Source organism: Lethenteron reissneri, chromosome 54 (genome assembly GCF_015708825.2).
Source record: "Lethenteron reissneri isolate LAM-NWPU_2019-01 chromosome 54, ASM1570882v1, whole genome shotgun sequence".
In the NCBI taxonomy this organism is placed as follows: Eukaryota; Metazoa; Chordata; class Hyperoartia; order Petromyzontiformes; family Petromyzontidae; genus Lethenteron; species Lethenteron reissneri.
This window is the reverse complement of record NC_083832.1, coordinates 2,611,062-2,627,657: the sequence shown is the minus strand read 5'-3', so window position 1 is coordinate 2,627,657 and position 16,596 is coordinate 2,611,062. Positions and strand designations below refer to the sequence as shown.

General features: G+C 55.3%; 1 protein-coding gene across 8 annotated transcripts in view; it reads right to left on the bottom strand.

The window, feature by feature from the left end:
- The window catches only part of LOC133356501 (toll-like receptor 2), a 30,427-nt gene continuing 13,831 nt past the window's right edge, over positions 1–16,596 (bottom strand). For 3 of the 8 annotated variants that reach the window (XM_061574041.1, XM_061574036.1, XM_061574042.1), the window contains 2 exons: positions 15,116–15,237; positions 2–3,188 (listed from right to left, as the gene is read on the bottom strand). In XM_061574041.1, coding sequence (XP_061430025.1) covers positions 720–3,161 — 2,442 coding nt within the window. In that variant the 5' untranslated portion in view covers positions 3,162–3,188; positions 15,116–15,237 and the 3' untranslated portion in view covers positions 2–719. Of the gene's footprint in view, positions 3,189–15,115; positions 15,238–16,225; positions 16,329–16,596 lie in introns of all 8 variants that reach the window. The other 5 variants (XM_061574039.1, XM_061574040.1, XM_061574037.1 and 2 more) reach the window with 3 other exon arrangements.

Genomic DNA, 16,596 nt, shown 5'->3' with positions numbered 1-16,596 from the left:
GGACACTTAACAGTGAGTAAGAAGGTGAATTAGAATCATAGCCGATAAATAGGGAATAGGTGCCGGTTTAGTGGAATAGGCCAGCCTCGTCGACTCACTGATTCAACATTAGTTACCAGGTAATAAATGATTAATAGCGAAGCGTGGTCTCGCGTGATCTTGTCGTGCAGTGTGAGCGTGTGGGAACACGTGTGGTACTGTGTGTGCGTAAGCTCGCGGCGTGCGTAATCGGCGTACCCCAGGTGCGCGATCATAACGTAAGCGGCCAGCAGGCGGCGAGCGCTGCGCAGAGCGGCGCAAGAGTGGGTATCGCGTGTGGAGCTGTATGCGTGTGTGCGCGCACGTTCACTACGTGCATAATACAGGTGCGCGATCCTAACGTGAGTGGTCTGTATTGAGTGAGTGCCGCGCAGAGCTGTGTGTGGGGGTGCACGTACGTAATTAACCATGCCTATTACGCGGACCCGCGGGGGAGGGGAATCCTCGAGCGACGGCTCTCACCCCATGGGTGAAGAACCCAACAGCGGTTCGCCTAGTAGCGAGGGGGCGAGTAATGAGGTTAATAATGAGGTTAACCCGGCCATTAGCGGTACAGAGGGAGGGATCTCTGGGGCCAGCGACCCCCACAGATGGTGGGTGGTGGGGTGGGGGGAGAGCGGGGCCCAGTTTTCTGGGGGCCGTTGGGCCACTAGACCAACAAGTTGAGAACTATTGTGGCCTTATGTCACGGGGTTGGTGGGACTGGAGGTCGTCTGCAGTATGGCCTGCAGGCTGGCCCAGAAGATGGCCTGCTTGCTCTCCTCTGCCGGCCACTCCAGGTAGGTCTTTCTGTTGAGGAGCCGACGCAGCCTGCAGAACTTGTTCGGCAGCGAGTTTTTGGGCAGCGACTCGAGCAGGACCAGCACGAGCGAGTCCTGGTGCTGCTCCATTATGCGGTGCTGCGCAAAGTAGAGCTCGTAGTGGCACCACTCGCTCTTCACAAAGTTCGTGGAGAGGACGAAAAGTGTCTTGGAGGACCCTTCGATGCAGCGAATGATATTGTCCACGACCCACTCCCCCGGGGTGAAGTCCCGTTCGTGCACGCACAGCTTCAGGTTGGAGCCCGAGTTCTCGAGCCTCGGTACCAAAGTTCCTTCCACCCAGTCCGAGTCCATGTGGCTGTAGGAGATGAACGCGTTGTACTCAAAGGGGGGCGCTTCCCCACTTGTTACGTGCTTGTAGCCCCTCCGCTTGGCTCCCACCCATATCCAGCCCATCCTTATGTACCAGACGGCGTCGAAGTAATAACCCAGGCCCAAAACCAACGCTACGACCACCGCCGTGATCACAACGCTGAGTCCGATCGCGATCCTTTTGTCGCAGGATACAATGCTCGGGTTGAAACAATCCAGAGTCTTCTCTGCCAGATTCTCTGGATAACTGCAGACGTATTTTTGAGGCCAATCCACCAAGAGAGATTTATCAAATGTCTGGCGGAACCAGTAAAGGTCGCACATGCAATAAAAGAGGTTGTTTCCCAATTTGAGGGCCCTGATTTTCGGAAGGAGTTGAAATGTCCCTTTAGTTATGATTCCCAGCGTGTTGTAGTCAACGTGCAGGACCTGCAGGGATGAGGACTGTATTTCTGGCTGGATGTAGTGGATGTTATTGCCCGTCAGATACAGCTCTCTCAAGGACTTTGCATCATCGAGGATGTAATAGGGCACAGCCTCCATCCGCGTGTAAGAAAGATCTAACACCTTCAGCTGCGGCGATGTGCAGATGCGGGAATCTTTGCTGATGTCATTGTTCCGCAGGATCAGTGTTTCGAGAGTTGGAGGCCAACTGCAGTCGTCAATGTCAGTGATATAATTGTAACCAACGTCCAACAACTTAATGCTTGGCATTAGAGACACCATGCTGGATATAATTTGCAGATCCGTGAACTTGTTATTGCTGATGTAAAGTTCAGTGGTGCGTGGAAGGATGATTGTATATTTGCAGTTTGTCCACCAGAGGCCTTCCTCGTCGAGGAGGTTGCTTGAGAAGTCGAGCCAAGTGATAAATTTGAGTTTCATGAAAAAACACTCCACTTTGTTCATGCCAGTGTGGGATATTTTAAGTTTGGAAAAGGATGGAAAAAGTGTGAAATTGATAGCAAACTTTGGGTAGGTCATGTTCAGGTGAAAAATCTGATTGATTGTTACTTTCTCAAGAGGCGATAGTTTGGTCACATTCTTAAGGCCGAAGAATGAGACGACGTTTTTATCCGTGTACGAGGAGTTTGTTATCTCGACAGACGTGATCTGAGACAAGTAGACGTTTTTCAGCAGGCTCGTTATTTCTTGGTCTGTGAAGTTGGCAGCAACGAGTGTGAGGTTTCTGAGCAGAGAGCACTTTTCAAGGCCATAAAAGAAATCAATGGACATATTTTTCACAGGATTCAGCAGCACTCGGTCTGTCTGAAACTCGGAAACCTTCGTTTTATTTAAATCGAGGAGAACCTTGGAAAATATGACCGGGTCGTCATCGACGGTAAAGTTCATTCGGAAGCTCTGGAGCATCTTAAACGGGGCGAGCACTCCTGGTTCGAACTTCATGAGCGGAGAGCCTGTGTGGACGTTCAGATGCGTCACGCTGACGTTCTGCAGTGCCGTGAAGTCCGACGCATTGAGGACGTCCGTGCGAGCGGTGCCGATAGTAAGCGACCTGAGGGTGTGCAGATTTGCAAACGCTCCGCCCAGCACGAAAGACGTGTAGTTGTTCATGGCGATGTTGAGGACCTGCAGCAGGCGGAGGTTGCCCACGGCTTCCGCGGGGATCTCGAGCAGCTCATTGTGGTAGAGGTCCAAGTGCTGGAGGAGAGCGATGTGTGCCAGAGCCCCGGGATGTATGTCGCGAACGCGGTTGAAGGCCAGGTTGAGGACGCGAAGCAACGGCACGTCGGAAAAGTCGTCGGCTGACAGCGATTCGATGCGGTTGTGAGACAGGTCCAGCTGGGCGATGGAGGGCGGCAGCCCGGACGGCACGGCCGTGAGGCCACGTCGCGAGCAGTCGGCCACGTCGCCGACGACGCTGCACTGGCGCCCCAAGAAGAAGGCCTCTCCGCGTACACAGGAGCCCGGGTGCGTGAGGCAGAGCAGGGCCGCGGCAGCAACGAACATCCCCGGCCAGCCCGCCATCCCAATAGCTGTCGCTCCTTTGGAGATCTGCGAGGTTTAACAAGGCGGTACATATGAGACATGGGTTTTGTGGTGCCACAGCGACGGGGCCGCTCTGCCGAGCCAGGGAGCCGCCCGGCTTCCCCCACCGCACTGCCCCCCATCACCCGCCCCACATAAGCACACACCTGCACGCATCCCCCCCCCCCCCCCATAGAGCTGGAAGGGAAGGTTACCTGATCGACCGGTTTTTATCCGAGAGACCCTTATCGGGATTAATTCTCACGGTTTCCGGCGATCAGGGAATTGGATGACCTCCCCCGTGCTACGTGGTACCGCGGCGCTGCTGCCGGCCTTAATATGGTGTGGTCGCGGCGTGGGGCATTCGGCCACCGCGGTTGAGGCGCATTTCCCCCCACACACACCCCCACGAGTCGACGGGGCAAGCACGGGAGGCACGAGACAGCATGAATAGCGGGGTCACAGGGGCTGTTGCGCATAGTCATGGAGGGTTGGGATAATTGCGCTTGAGCGCGCAGGCCCTATTGTTAGGGAGGGTAAGGGATTAATTAGGATTTACGCCTTGCACGCAGCACACTGATTAGCATATCAACAGCGCCTGGGGACTGCCGTGCGCGGGCTTGGGGTGCACGAGCCCATTGTTCAGCGCAGCATCCCCTTTGGAGGTAGGGAGGATAAATAGAGGGGCGCAGAGGGAAAATAGCCCCTTCTCTCCAGGCCAGCGGACCAGCAGGACTTCCAGCCAGCGACCCGGACGTCCGTGCGACGCATCGAGGTACGCTGTTAGCGCAGAGAGCAGCGAACCTCCGCGGGCACCAAGCAGTGAGTGGGGAGGTGAAGTAGGGTATCGTAAGCCGATAAATAGGGAATAGGTACAGGTTTAGTGGAATAGGCCAGCCTCGTCGACTCACTGATTCCACATCAATTCGCAGGTAGCATATAATAAATCATTAATAGCGAAGCGTGGTCTCGCGTGATCTTGTCGTGCGGTGTGAGCGTGTGGGTGCGCTGTGTGCACAGTGGTTCGCCACGTGAGTGAGCGCTGCGCGGAGCTGAGCGCGCGGGTTGCGTGTGGGAACGCGTGTGGTACTGTGTGTGCGTAAGCTCGCGGCGTGCGTAATAGGCGTACCCCAGGTGCGCGATCATAACGCAAGCGGCCAGCAGACGGCGAGCGCTGCGCAGAGCGGCGCAAGAGTGGGTGTCGCGTGTGTTCACTCCGTGTGTGATACAGGTGCGCGATCATAACTTGCGTAGTTGGTGTGGAGTTGGAGTGCACGGAGCGGCGTGTGTGTGTGTGCATACGTTCGTTACATGTCGGATACGGATGCGCATTGGTAACGTGCCGCACAGGGCTATACTGCGAGCACGGCGTTTGATTGACGATGATGTGCGCACGTATGCTCGCAGCGTGGGAGCGCGGCGCGAGGCTGTAACAGTAGGGGCGTCGCATTCGAATGCCGGCGAAACCGTAGCGAGTAATAGGGAGGTGGGGTAACGTAAACGGAATAGGGGATGCAGGCGGGAGGGACCCCGGGGGCCAACGGCCCCCACAAATTGGTGTCGGAAGCGGTACGGACCCCCGCGTTACCTCACGCTAAAATAAGACTAATATTTACCGGCCGGGGGGCCCCTTCGTGGAAGGCATTCGCCCGCAATCTCTTAGGGGCCAAGGAAATTAATGGATGGACGGACGCGCAGGCAGTACGTCAACTTAATATGAATCTTGATGGGCGGGCAGCCGATTTTGTAGAAGCGTTACCCGCGAGCGCACAGACACAGCTAGAGGAGCTGATGCGCCGACTCGATCAGCGTTTCGGCACGCGTGACGAGGAGGAAGCAAAATCGGCCTTAGAGGCGCGCCGTCGCCAACCTGGCGAAGATCTACGTGATTACGCCGAGGATGTGCGCGAGTTAACAAAGATCGCACGCCCGGGGTACGCAACTGATGTTATTGAGGAACTGGCCGCCGAGAAAATCCAGCGGTACCTGTCTCGCACGGCGTGGTGGCAGCCAGACATGAGCTGCCCACGTCTTCCCTTTAACGCCCTTGTCGAGCGCGCACGTAAGTGTGAAAGAATTCACAGCGAACGCGCGCAGCTCCGGGGGCTGGGACGAGAGCGCGTCATTGCGAGCCTGCTCTCGGAAGACGAGGAGGAGGAACAGGAGCTCGCGAGGACGGTAAGGGGCCGGGAAAGAGAGCCTCCAGTGTCCCGCGAGACAACCCCGGGATGGGTTGCCGGTATACAAACGGGTATAAAGGATGTCTCCGGCCAGGTAACCCAGGTACGCGAGGAAACGAATACAAATATGACCCAACTGCAATCCTCCGTTGAGACCATCCGATCCGAGATGGGGGAACTAGACTCCACGGTAGGAGGGCTAACTGGAAGGATAGCGCGACTAGAAGCAGAGTATGAGCAGCAGCGCACTGGGGGAGGTGGGAGTGGGCAGAGAGCCCACTACGGAGCCGCCACCCCTCCCCGGGCATGTTATATGTGCGATCGCCGAGGGCATCTAGTGAGGGACTGTCCTCAGGTCGCCCGAGCTAGACAAGAGCTAAGGTCAAACACTAAGGCCCCCCTAGAGAGGGGACCACCGGGGGGTGAAATCGACGTAGCCCCGACACAAACAAGCTGTGAGAATAATGGCGAGCGAGTGATCTCCACACAGGTTCCAGCAACAACGCCCACAGAAACGGTGACTCCTGGCGACTGGCTGCGGGAGCTGGTGGCGGGGATCACGGGGGCCACGTCGCTGGTGGAAGGGGAGGTAAACGGAGTGCGTACCCGAATCCTGCTGGACACGGGGGCGGTGGCCTCGCTCGTGAGCGCAGCGCACTGCAGCGCGATCGGGGTCGACGTGCGTCACCTGCAGGCACCGGACCGCGCGCTGCACACGGCGAGCGGAGCCGGAATGGGGCTGCTGGGGAGAGCCACCCTAGAGGTCCGCATAGGCAGCCAGGTGTGCACGCAGGAGTTCTACGTGTCGAGTGCGTTGTGTCACGAGTGTATCGCAGGCACCGACCTCCTAGAACGGTTGGGACTCAACGTGCAACCCCGCCAGCGATGCGCCACCATGGAGAGCAACGGCGAGCGGATACCATTCCTGGGACGAGAACCAACGCGCCGCCGCTTTGCACCTGTGGCCGCTATCCTGGCGACGACAGTCACCATCGGCCCGCTCACCGAGATGCTGGTGCCGGTGGCAACATCCCCCACCGACCCCGCGCTCCGACCATCAGGGGAGGTAATGCTAACTCCTCACCCGGAGTTGGCAAAACGGTATGGGGTTGTGGGATCCGCCACGTTGGTAAACGCAGATGGGGACCGATTGTTTATGCGGATGTTTAACCCCCACAATACCCCAGCGATACTGCGACGGCGCACCCCGATAGCCACAGTACACCCCCTGCACGCACGCCACTCTAACGACTCGGTGTTCGCACTCTGGGCTGAGGACCCCGGTCGTCCTGAGGGTGAGCAGGACCTGGCCTGGCGAGTCGGCCCGACTCCCCGAGCCGAGGTCGTTCCCCTGCTCGACGCGTTACATGTACCATGGGCGGATTTACCTAAGGGAGAGGGCGATCGGCTGCGCGAGTTACTGCGGGAGTATGCCGACGTATTCAGTGAACACGACTCGGACGTGGGTCGGACCGATCTTGTTAAGCACCAAATTGACACCGGTGCAGCCCGACCCATCAAACTCCCTGCGTACCGAGTGGGCGCACCCGAACGCGCCCAAATCAAAGAGGCAGTTGGGGACATGCTTCGCGATAACATAATTCAGCCCTCGGCGAGCCCCTGGTCAGCCCCAGTGGTACTAGTAACGAAAAAGGATGGGTCAACCCGGTTCTGCGTCGATTACCGTAAACTAAATGCAGTCACGCTCGGCGATGCCTTCCCCATACCCCGCATCGACGACACCTTCGACAGCCTCGCCGGAGCGCGATATTTTTCCACCCTCGATCTCGCGTCCGGGTACTGGCAGGTGGAGATGGCGGAGGAGGATCGGCCGAAAACCGCATTCACCACCCCGATGGGCCTGTTTGAGTTTCGAGTGTTGCCGTTCGGACTCACTAACGCGCCCGCGACGTTCCAGCGGTTGATGGAGTTGGTGATGCGGGGCTTGCAGTGGGAACAGTGCCTGATTTACTTGGACGATGTGATAGTGTTCAGTAGATCTTTGTCTGAGCATTGGTCCAGGCTTCGCGAGGTGTTCCAGCGACTGCGAGCGGCTCATCTCAAGCTCAAGCCACGTAAGTGTTACATCGCACAACGCGAGGTGGGGTACCTCGGGCATCGCGTCAGCGAGGCAGGCGTGCGCACCGATCCGGAGAAGGTACGCGCCGTAGTGGAGTGGCCACGGCCAAGGAATCTGACGGAGACCAGATCATTTTTGGGGCTCGCCACCTATTATCGTCGATTTGTAAAGGGATTCAGCGAGATTGCACGCCCTCTCACCCAACTCACCTCCCCTAAGCACCCCTACCAGTGGACGGGGGCCTGCCAGACGGCCTTCACCACTCTCAAAGATCACCTCACCCACGCCCCCACCCTCGCTTTCCCCGATTTTACCACCGATTTTATTTTGGACACCGACGCCTGCAGCAGCGGGCTGGGCGCGGTGTTGTCACAGGTACAGGATGGAACGGAACGAGTCATCGCGTACGCCAGCCGGACCTTGAGTGGGGCCGAGCTGAACTATTGCGTGACCCGCCAAGAGTTGTACGCCGTGATTTTCGCATGCAAACAGTTCCGGCCGTATTTGTACGGCAGGAGATGTCGCGTCCGCACTGACCATTATGCTCTGCAGTTTCTTCTTACATTCAAGGAGCCGCGGGGGCAGATGGCCCGGTGGTTGGCGCAGTTGCAGGAGTACAACCTGCAAATCGAGTATCGGGCTGGCCGGACGCATGCAAACGCGGACGCCTTGTCGAGGCGACCCACGGTGTACGCCGAGACGAGGGCGGAGGAGGCCTGCCCGTGTTTCACGGGGGGACGCTGCCGGCAGGCAACGGACCCCCGAGAGGCCGCGGCCACTGACCCCCCCCCAGCGAGAGAGAGTGCAGTGTGCGCCACGGAAACGCTCAAAGGTGGCACTGAGGATCCCGTCGACCGCCCGGCAAGCGCGGGACCCGCGGCTCGGGACCCGATTGGACGGATCCAGGAGGACGTCGGCTGCGCCTTCCCGGGCCTAAACGACGAGCAGCTGAGACAGACCCAGCAGCGAGATCCGGATCTGGCGGCAGTGGAGGCGGCACTGCGGGAGGAAAAGAGCGCCCTACCAGGACCCTGGAGCGGTTTGTATGCCCGGTTGTGTGTGCAGAACGGAGTGGTACGGGAGTTAACCGAGGCCGGCCAGCCGGGGTGCATCTGTGTTTCTGCCCAGGTGCGACCCCAGCTGCTACGGCTGGTGCATGACCACCCACTCGGGGGCCACGATGGGGAACGACGTACTCGAGAGACCCTGCGTCGCCAGTATCTCTGGCCCAAATTGGCACAAGACGTGGCGGCCTGGGTACAGGGCTGCCGCGCCTGTCAGCAGTGCGGGCCGAAACCGGCACGATACCAGGTACCCCTAAGGCCGTTCCGCGTCAGCCGCACGAATCAGCTGGTCGGGATCGACCTACAGGGGCCATTCCCGCGATCCCATCGAGGCAACCGATATATCCTAGTCGCAGTAGAGTATTTCACCCGCTACCCCGTGGCAGTGGCCATCCCTGATAAAACGGCCTTGGTGGTGGCCCGGGCATTTGTGGAACACTACGTACTTAAGCACGGGATCCCAGAACGAGTCCTCACCGACCAGGGTAGCGAGTTCGAGGCCGAGTTGTTCCAGGCACTGTGCCGAGAGTTCGGAATCCAGAAGGACCGAACCACAGCGTACCACCCCCAGGCGAACGGGATGGTGGAGCGCATGAATCAGACCTTATCGGGGAAACTCAAACGTATGGCGGCCGCAAATCAACGGGATTGGGATGAACACCTCCCCTACGCCCTTTTCGCCTACGCCACCACCGTACACACGTCGACGGGACAAACCCCGTTTTTAATGATGTTCGGCCGTGAGTCTCGTTTACCCGCAGATCTGCTATTCGGCGTCCCTTCCCCCCAGCCGGAGGAGGGAAGCCGCCCCGTGGAACACCTGTTGGAGACCCTACGAGAAGCCCGAGGCCGAGCATACCCGCAAGGGGAAGCCGCGCATCGGCGGCAGGAACAGGGCACCCGACCCCGCATGGAACCCCCCTTATTCCTGACAGGTGCTAAGGTGTGGCTACACACCCCTCGCGTCGGGGCCGGGCAGGTGGGGAAACTGACGACCTACTGGCGGGGACCCTGGACCGTGGTGCGACAGATCTCCCCCTGGACGGTACTAATTGATGGCGGGGAGAGGGGTCGAGAGACGGTGGTCAATGTCCGCCGCTTAAAACCGTGGAAAGCGGCCCCGGCGAGAGAGAACCCCGTCACCCGAAGGCCCCGAAACCCCGGAGTACCCGCATCCCCCGTGCCCGGGGGCCTCGCGCAGTATATGGGCCCCACGGAGCCCAGGGCTCCGAGGGGCCCCGGGCGGGGCCGGGGGCGACGAGGACGGCGACCCTTAAACCCCACCGCCTCTGAGTTTGTTCCCCAGCCCGCAGGTGCCAGGGGCCGAGGGGAGCCGTTGGAATGGAGGAGGAGACCACCGCCGGAGCCCCAGGAGACGGAGCCGCCACCCCCGAGGCCAGCCACAAGGGCCGGGCGAATCCCGCGGACCCCGCGGCGATACCTCGTGGGGGCAACCCAGGCGAGGTGCTCAAGTCAACCCGGGACGGGGACTGGCACCCCGGGGGGCTATGTGGTGCCACAGCGACGGGGCCGCTCTGCCGAGCCAGGGAGCCGCCCGGCTTCCCCCACCGCACTGCCCCCCATCACCCGCCCACATAAGCACACACCTGCACGCATCCCCCCCCCCCCCCCATAGAGCTGGAAGGGAAGGTTACCTGATCGACCGGTTTTTATCCGAGAGACCCTTATCGGGATTAATTCTCACGGTTTCCGGCGATCAGGGAATTGGATGACCTCCCCCGTGCTACGTGGTACCGCGGCGCTGCTGCCGGCCTTAATATGGTGTGGTCGCGGCGTGGGGCATTCGGCCACCGCGGTTGAGGCGCATTTCCCCCCACACACACCCCCACGAGTCGACGGGGCAAGCACGGGAGGCACGAGACAGCATGAATAGCGGGGTCACAGGGGCTGTTGCGCATAGTCATGGAGGGTTGGGATAATTGCGCTTGAGCGCGCAGGCCCTATTGTTAGGGAGGGTAAGGGATTAATTAGGATTTACGCCTTGCACGCAGCACACTGATTAGCATATCAACAGCGCCTGGGGACTGCCGTGCGCGGGCTTGGGGTGCACGAGCCCATTGTTCAGCGCAGCATCCCCTTTGGAGGTAGGGAGGATAAATAGAGGGGCGCAGAGGGAAAATAGCCCCTTCTCTCCAGGCCAGCGGACCAGCAGGACTTCCAGCCAGCGACCCGGACGTCCGTGCGACGCATCGAGGTACGCTGTTAGCGCAGAGAGCAGCGAACCTCCGCGGGCACCAAGCAGTGAGTGGGGAGGTGAAGTAGGGTATCGTAAGCCGATAAATAGGGAATAGGTACAGGTTTAGTGGAATAGGCCAGCCTCGTCGACTCACTGATTCCACATCAATTCGCAGGTAGCATATAATAAATCATTAATAGCGAAGCGTGGTCTCGCGTGATCTTGTCGTGCGGTGTGAGCGTGTGGGTGCGCTGTGTGCACAGTGGTTCGCCACGTGAGTGAGCGCTGCGCGGAGCTGAGCGCGCGGGTTGCGTGTGGGAACGCGTGTGGTACTGTGTGTGCGTAAGCTCGCGGCGTGCGTAATAGGCGTACCCCAGGTGCGCGATCATAACGCAAGCGGCCAGCAGACGGCGAGCGCTGCGCAGAGCGGCGCAAGAGTGGGTGTCGCGTGTGTTCACTCCGTGTGTGATACAGGTGCGCGATCATAACTTGCGTAGTTGGTGTGGAGTTGGAGTGCACGGAGCGGCGTGTGTGTGTGTGCATACGTTCGTTACATGTCGGATACGGATGCGCATTGGTAACGTGCCGCACAGGGCTATACTGCGAGCACGGCGTTTGATTGACGATGATGTGCGCACGTATGCTCGCAGCGTGGGAGCGCGGCGCGAGGCTGTAACAGTAGGGGCGTCGCATTCGAATGCCGGCGAAACCGTAGCGAGTAATAGGGAGGTGGGGTAACGTAAACGGAATAGGGGATGCAGGCGGGAGGGACCCCGGGGCCAACGGCCCCCACAGTTTCACATGAATGAATAACAGGAGCCTCAAGTAATTCAGGATCAGAATCAGAAGTTTATTTTCGAATAATGCCCATTGAGCTGTGACGCTCTTTGCCAGGGTGACTGGGCCGGTTGACAACTTAATTCTGCATGGCTTTTTAATTTGTAATCTTTCGGATTTTTTTGTTTTGGTGGGGAAATGCTTGATAGATTTCAAATCCAGGGGTCCCTGATTCGATCTTCTGGCGCGACAGCTGAAGATACACTGTGGTGCAACATTTCTTCAACCCCCCGCCCCCGTGTCCCATCCCTCCAAACTCCGCCCCATGAACACAACGGATTTGATACACTTGGGTGGACTAATTCTCCTTTTGGTCCAATTTATGGCAAAAAATCACACCATTTTCTCCATTACCGAAAGAAACCGGTGGTAAAGCGCTGAGGTTTGGTAGAATTAATTGAAAGCAAACGATGTGGATGGGGTGCCTTGGTCCACACAGTGGTGTAAATGGGGGACAACCACAGTTTGTCGATCAGCAGGCAAGTCGTGTGTGGTTGGATAAAGTGTGGGTACCCCCGAAAAAGTGTTGGATTGTTCCAAAAATATGTCACTTCTATTAATGAGAATAGGTTTCCCCCTTTTTTCTGGCAACAAAACAGGTGTTAAGATGTTAAAACACCAAACTGAAACCTTTTACAAGGAATCATGTCTACATTAACCACAATACTTGTGGTCAGAATGCAAATAAAAAAAACGTACTCTGATAATATATGCATTGTCTTTGAAACTGATTGGTCCACACCAGAGACAGCTTTCTTTGGAGCCTAGTCCTCTGGTCTAACACCGTTTTGAGACGAGGCTGAAAAGAAAGATGTCTCTGGTGTGGACCAATCAGTTTCAAAGACAATGCATATATTATCAGAGTACGTAATTTTGTTTGTATTCCGACCACAAGCATTTGTGACGATGTGTGATGAGGGGGGGGGGGGGGGGTGAGAAATGTGACGTCACATTAAAATGCGCAACTTTAAACACATTCCTCCGAGGGAGCTGGTAGTAACGTTGGGTTGCTCGGTCAATGGTCAGGGTCAACGGCGGCGTGGTGTATTCCGCAAATATGGACCACTTGTTTGGGCGGACACAAGCCGGCGTGAGTAGGTTAACCGTTGAGTTTTATAAGGGCACCACGGGGTGACCACATTAAATACACACTACAATGACGATAGCTTAAAGCGATTTGAAGCATGTTTTATTTTGGGGGGAGGGGGGGGCAGAGCTTTGTGACGTCATATTTGAGGGAGGGGGGGTCTGACTTTTTGTGACGCCGCGTGACGATGGGGGGGGGGGGGGTCAAAAATCGTCCATAATCGCGTGACGTCATTTATGGACGGCCTCTTAACACCTGTTTTGTTGCCAGAAAAAAGGGTACAACCTACACTTATATTTTGGTACTGGCAAAGGAGGTCCCATGATGTAGAACTTCTATTAATGTTCATTTAAAGAATATTTCAACGATACATTTCATCCTTAGAATGGTTACCAATGAGTTTAAAAACAATTAAAGTTATTAAACCGTAACACTAGTTACATTTTTTTATGAAAATATTAAATTAAATCCCAAACTGAGCCTTCAAAAAAAAATCTGTGATATCCAAACAAATTCGAAATCTTAAACTAGTTCCCAGTTCAGAGCAATGAGCGCAGGGCCAATGCTGAATGATCATACGACACGTCTCAGAGCGCACGGTTGTTTTTAAATCCTTTATATTAAGTTCGCTTGCTTGCTTGCTTGCGTGCATGCTTGCTTGCTTACGACCGTGCAAATCTTTCGGTCGTTTTTTAACCCACTTCCCGTGATCAAATCGAGCTGACATTTTGCACACAGACTTGTTGTGCGTGACAATTATTGTTCGTGAAAATGTTTTTCCAAAATTTTAGACTGTTTAGGGAAAACAAATTAAATATTTAATTACCAATTGCTTAATACTGGCAGACAATCATCTGACCCATAGGTGGCAGCCATCTCAAGCCAGAGGACGAGAGGACTCTAGCCGCCACGCATATAAAGGATTTATAGTGAAAAACTTTGTTTTTACGGGTTATACTTATTTCTCTCTCTCTATCTGAAGCCGAGGGGACGTCCCCTCATGGCAGGCAGCTTCGTCCTTGCGTGGCACGGGGCGTGAACACCGCAGCGGCCTGCAGGTGGAGCATTCATCTGCCGGTAGGAGGGCGATACTAAAGCTAAAGGCCATGAATATGGTCCATGTGTAATAACGTTCAGGAGGACTTGGACGCCGGGGTTGGAGGCACACTTATTTATTCCGTACAAGGTACAATACAGACCGGGACGTACAGCACTGGAAGGGGTGTCGGCCCCTTCACCCGTCTAACTGGGGAGTCACGCTCTAGGCTACACCTAGCCTACCTCTAGGTCCTCCACTATCGGGCTAGGGGAGGCTAGCAAACCCAGCCCTGGTTAAGCTGGGATTACGGCGTCCGGAGTCCCCAGACCAGCTCTGACAAGAGCACCGGCTCTGGCTCTCGGGGCCACGCCACTGGCTCGGTCCTGGTCGGCCCTGAGAAGGGCAGCGATCCAGGGGAGTCCAGGGCTCTATCTAGTAGATCTTCCTTCTTCACTGGTTAAGCTTAATACATTCTGCTCGAGCCCTCCGGCTCACCCCCTTATATAGCAACTCGCCCACTGAGGGGTGGGGCCGCGGGGGATCCCAGCTCCGTGTCAGCCCCCCAGGCTGCCCGTGCGGACGTCGCTGTGAGCACCTCCCCGCGCACAGACATAGCCACGCCCAGTGTGTTTGTTTACCGTCCGACACAACTGTATAACACCCCCTCCGTAACACCCCTACATATGTAGCACGACGAGCTATACCGATCTATCTGTTCGCACATTTTGAGTGCTAGCCCCCTCGTTTGATTTAAATGAAACCTGCCAAACCTCGGCGCTTTACCACCGTTTTTTGTGGTGATGGAGACAATGGTGTGACTTTTGCCATACATTGGACCAAAGGGAGAATTTGCCACCCACGTGTTACACATCCGTTGTGTTCATGGGGTGGAGTTTAGAGGGAGGGGGCACAGGGGCGGGGAGGTAATGCCCCCACCAAACAGGACCTTCATTTAGTTTCAGTAGTTGACGATTAATATGATAAATTAATTAATAATAGAGTAGAAATAATAAAATAATAAAAATAAAACATAATAAAATAATTCTCACGACGTTTCGGCCACAACGCAAGCAGCCGTCCTCAGGTGAAGAACAGGTCTGTCGAGAAGACAGAGTCATTCAGACTCTGTCATTCAGACTCTGTCTTCTCGACAGACCTGTTCTTCACCTGAGGACGGCTGCTTGCGTTGTGGCCGAAACGTCGTGAGAATTATTTTATAATGTTTTATTTTTATTATTTTATTATTTCCCTTCTACGTGACTTTACCGAAAAAACCAAGAAGATGAATCCCTGTAGTCACGAAAGCTTTAAATCGAAACGGAATTGATATTGATAGCTTGAAATCATTTAGCGCGGGGCCCTTGAAAGTGCGGGCCCGTAGCATCTGATACTTTTACTATTAGAATAATCCGGCACTGGTCAGCACCATGCCCAGCTGCCTTTGTTTCCCTAGTCACGATGTTTACTCACCACGCCCAGGGGAGGCCCAGGACCGGTCCAGATATTCGTCACCGGTGTTGGTCGTGAGCAGGAATCGAACTCGGGTCACCGGATTCGTAGCGCAGGGTGCTAATCGATACACGACCGTTCCCCTACGCACGCGCACAAAACCGGTCAGTCTTAAATCGCGGGACTTTCAGAACGAGCAAAATGTGCATGTCATTTCTTGTTTAAGCCACTTGTACCGGTTAGTTTGGTTTAGTCGCATTCCACGTGACCTCAGTCCAGTGGCATCGTGTGTGTCTAGAATGTGTCCAAAGCCGGCGGAGGTTGGGGGATTGTTGCAGACAAATTGACTTTTGTCTTTCAGAGAATTCAAGAATGGTTAAAAAGAAAACATTTCAATTGGCCACTGCTACTATGTATGTATAATTTATAACTGCTGCAGATTGAAACAAATTATTTGGCGATATTGCGCTGGAAGTGGTGCACAAGCACACGGAACCTAATAAAACAACACAACTCAACACAATGGGCAATGGCACGCTTCTTTATGGCACATAACTAGGCTATAAATACGGTGAATTCCGCGTAAACCCACAGAGAGATTGATATATGTGCACCTCATATTGGAACGTACGTTTGTTTACATAACGCACCTTAATTTCTCAGTAAAATTGGACAGCAAGGGCTAAAAGGACATTTAAAACTATATGCAGTTGTTTTGGTGTCTTGTAAATTCATCTAGTCTGATTCCAAAGTTCAGGATTGTTTTTTTATGTGAAACGCCCTCTGATCCTAAATTTTGTAAAGAAAGCGTCACCCAGTGGATTATGCTCATGATTCAGAGACAACACTCCTACATGGTAACCCATAATGCAGTGCGCCAACAATATTATATTATTCTACTTTTAATATAATTAGTTTACTTAGAAATACATGTTTGATTTTTGAAGGGCTTGTCTGTTACTTAGCATCTACTCATAGGGGAACTATTCATATGACAATTTAAAATCGCTCATCAAGAAATGGTACAAAAGTTTTCATGAACATTAGGTGCCATGGCGCGTAGTTGTCTCCAACTCTTATTCACCCTATCTCCCTGGCCTCTCTGTTTATATAGAGTACTAGCTGGAGTACCCGGCTTCGCCCGGGACTTGTATCCACCACGGCCGGCCGCCTTTGTCTCCCCAGTGGCGATGTTAATACGCCACAGCAGTTACTCGTTTGAGGCAGAGTCGACCTAGGGGAGGTTCAAATAATCGTCACCGGTGGTGGCCGTGAGCGGGAATCGAACTGGGTTCGCCGGGTTGGTAGCGCAGCGTAGCGTTAAGCACTACACCCACCGCTCCTCACACACCACACACGCACAGACACACACACAGACACACACACAGACACACGCAGACACACACAGACAGACACAGACAGCACGCTAACCACTACACTACCGTTCCCCGTACACAACACACGCGCGCGCGTCCATAGGTACACATACACGCGCTTGCTGC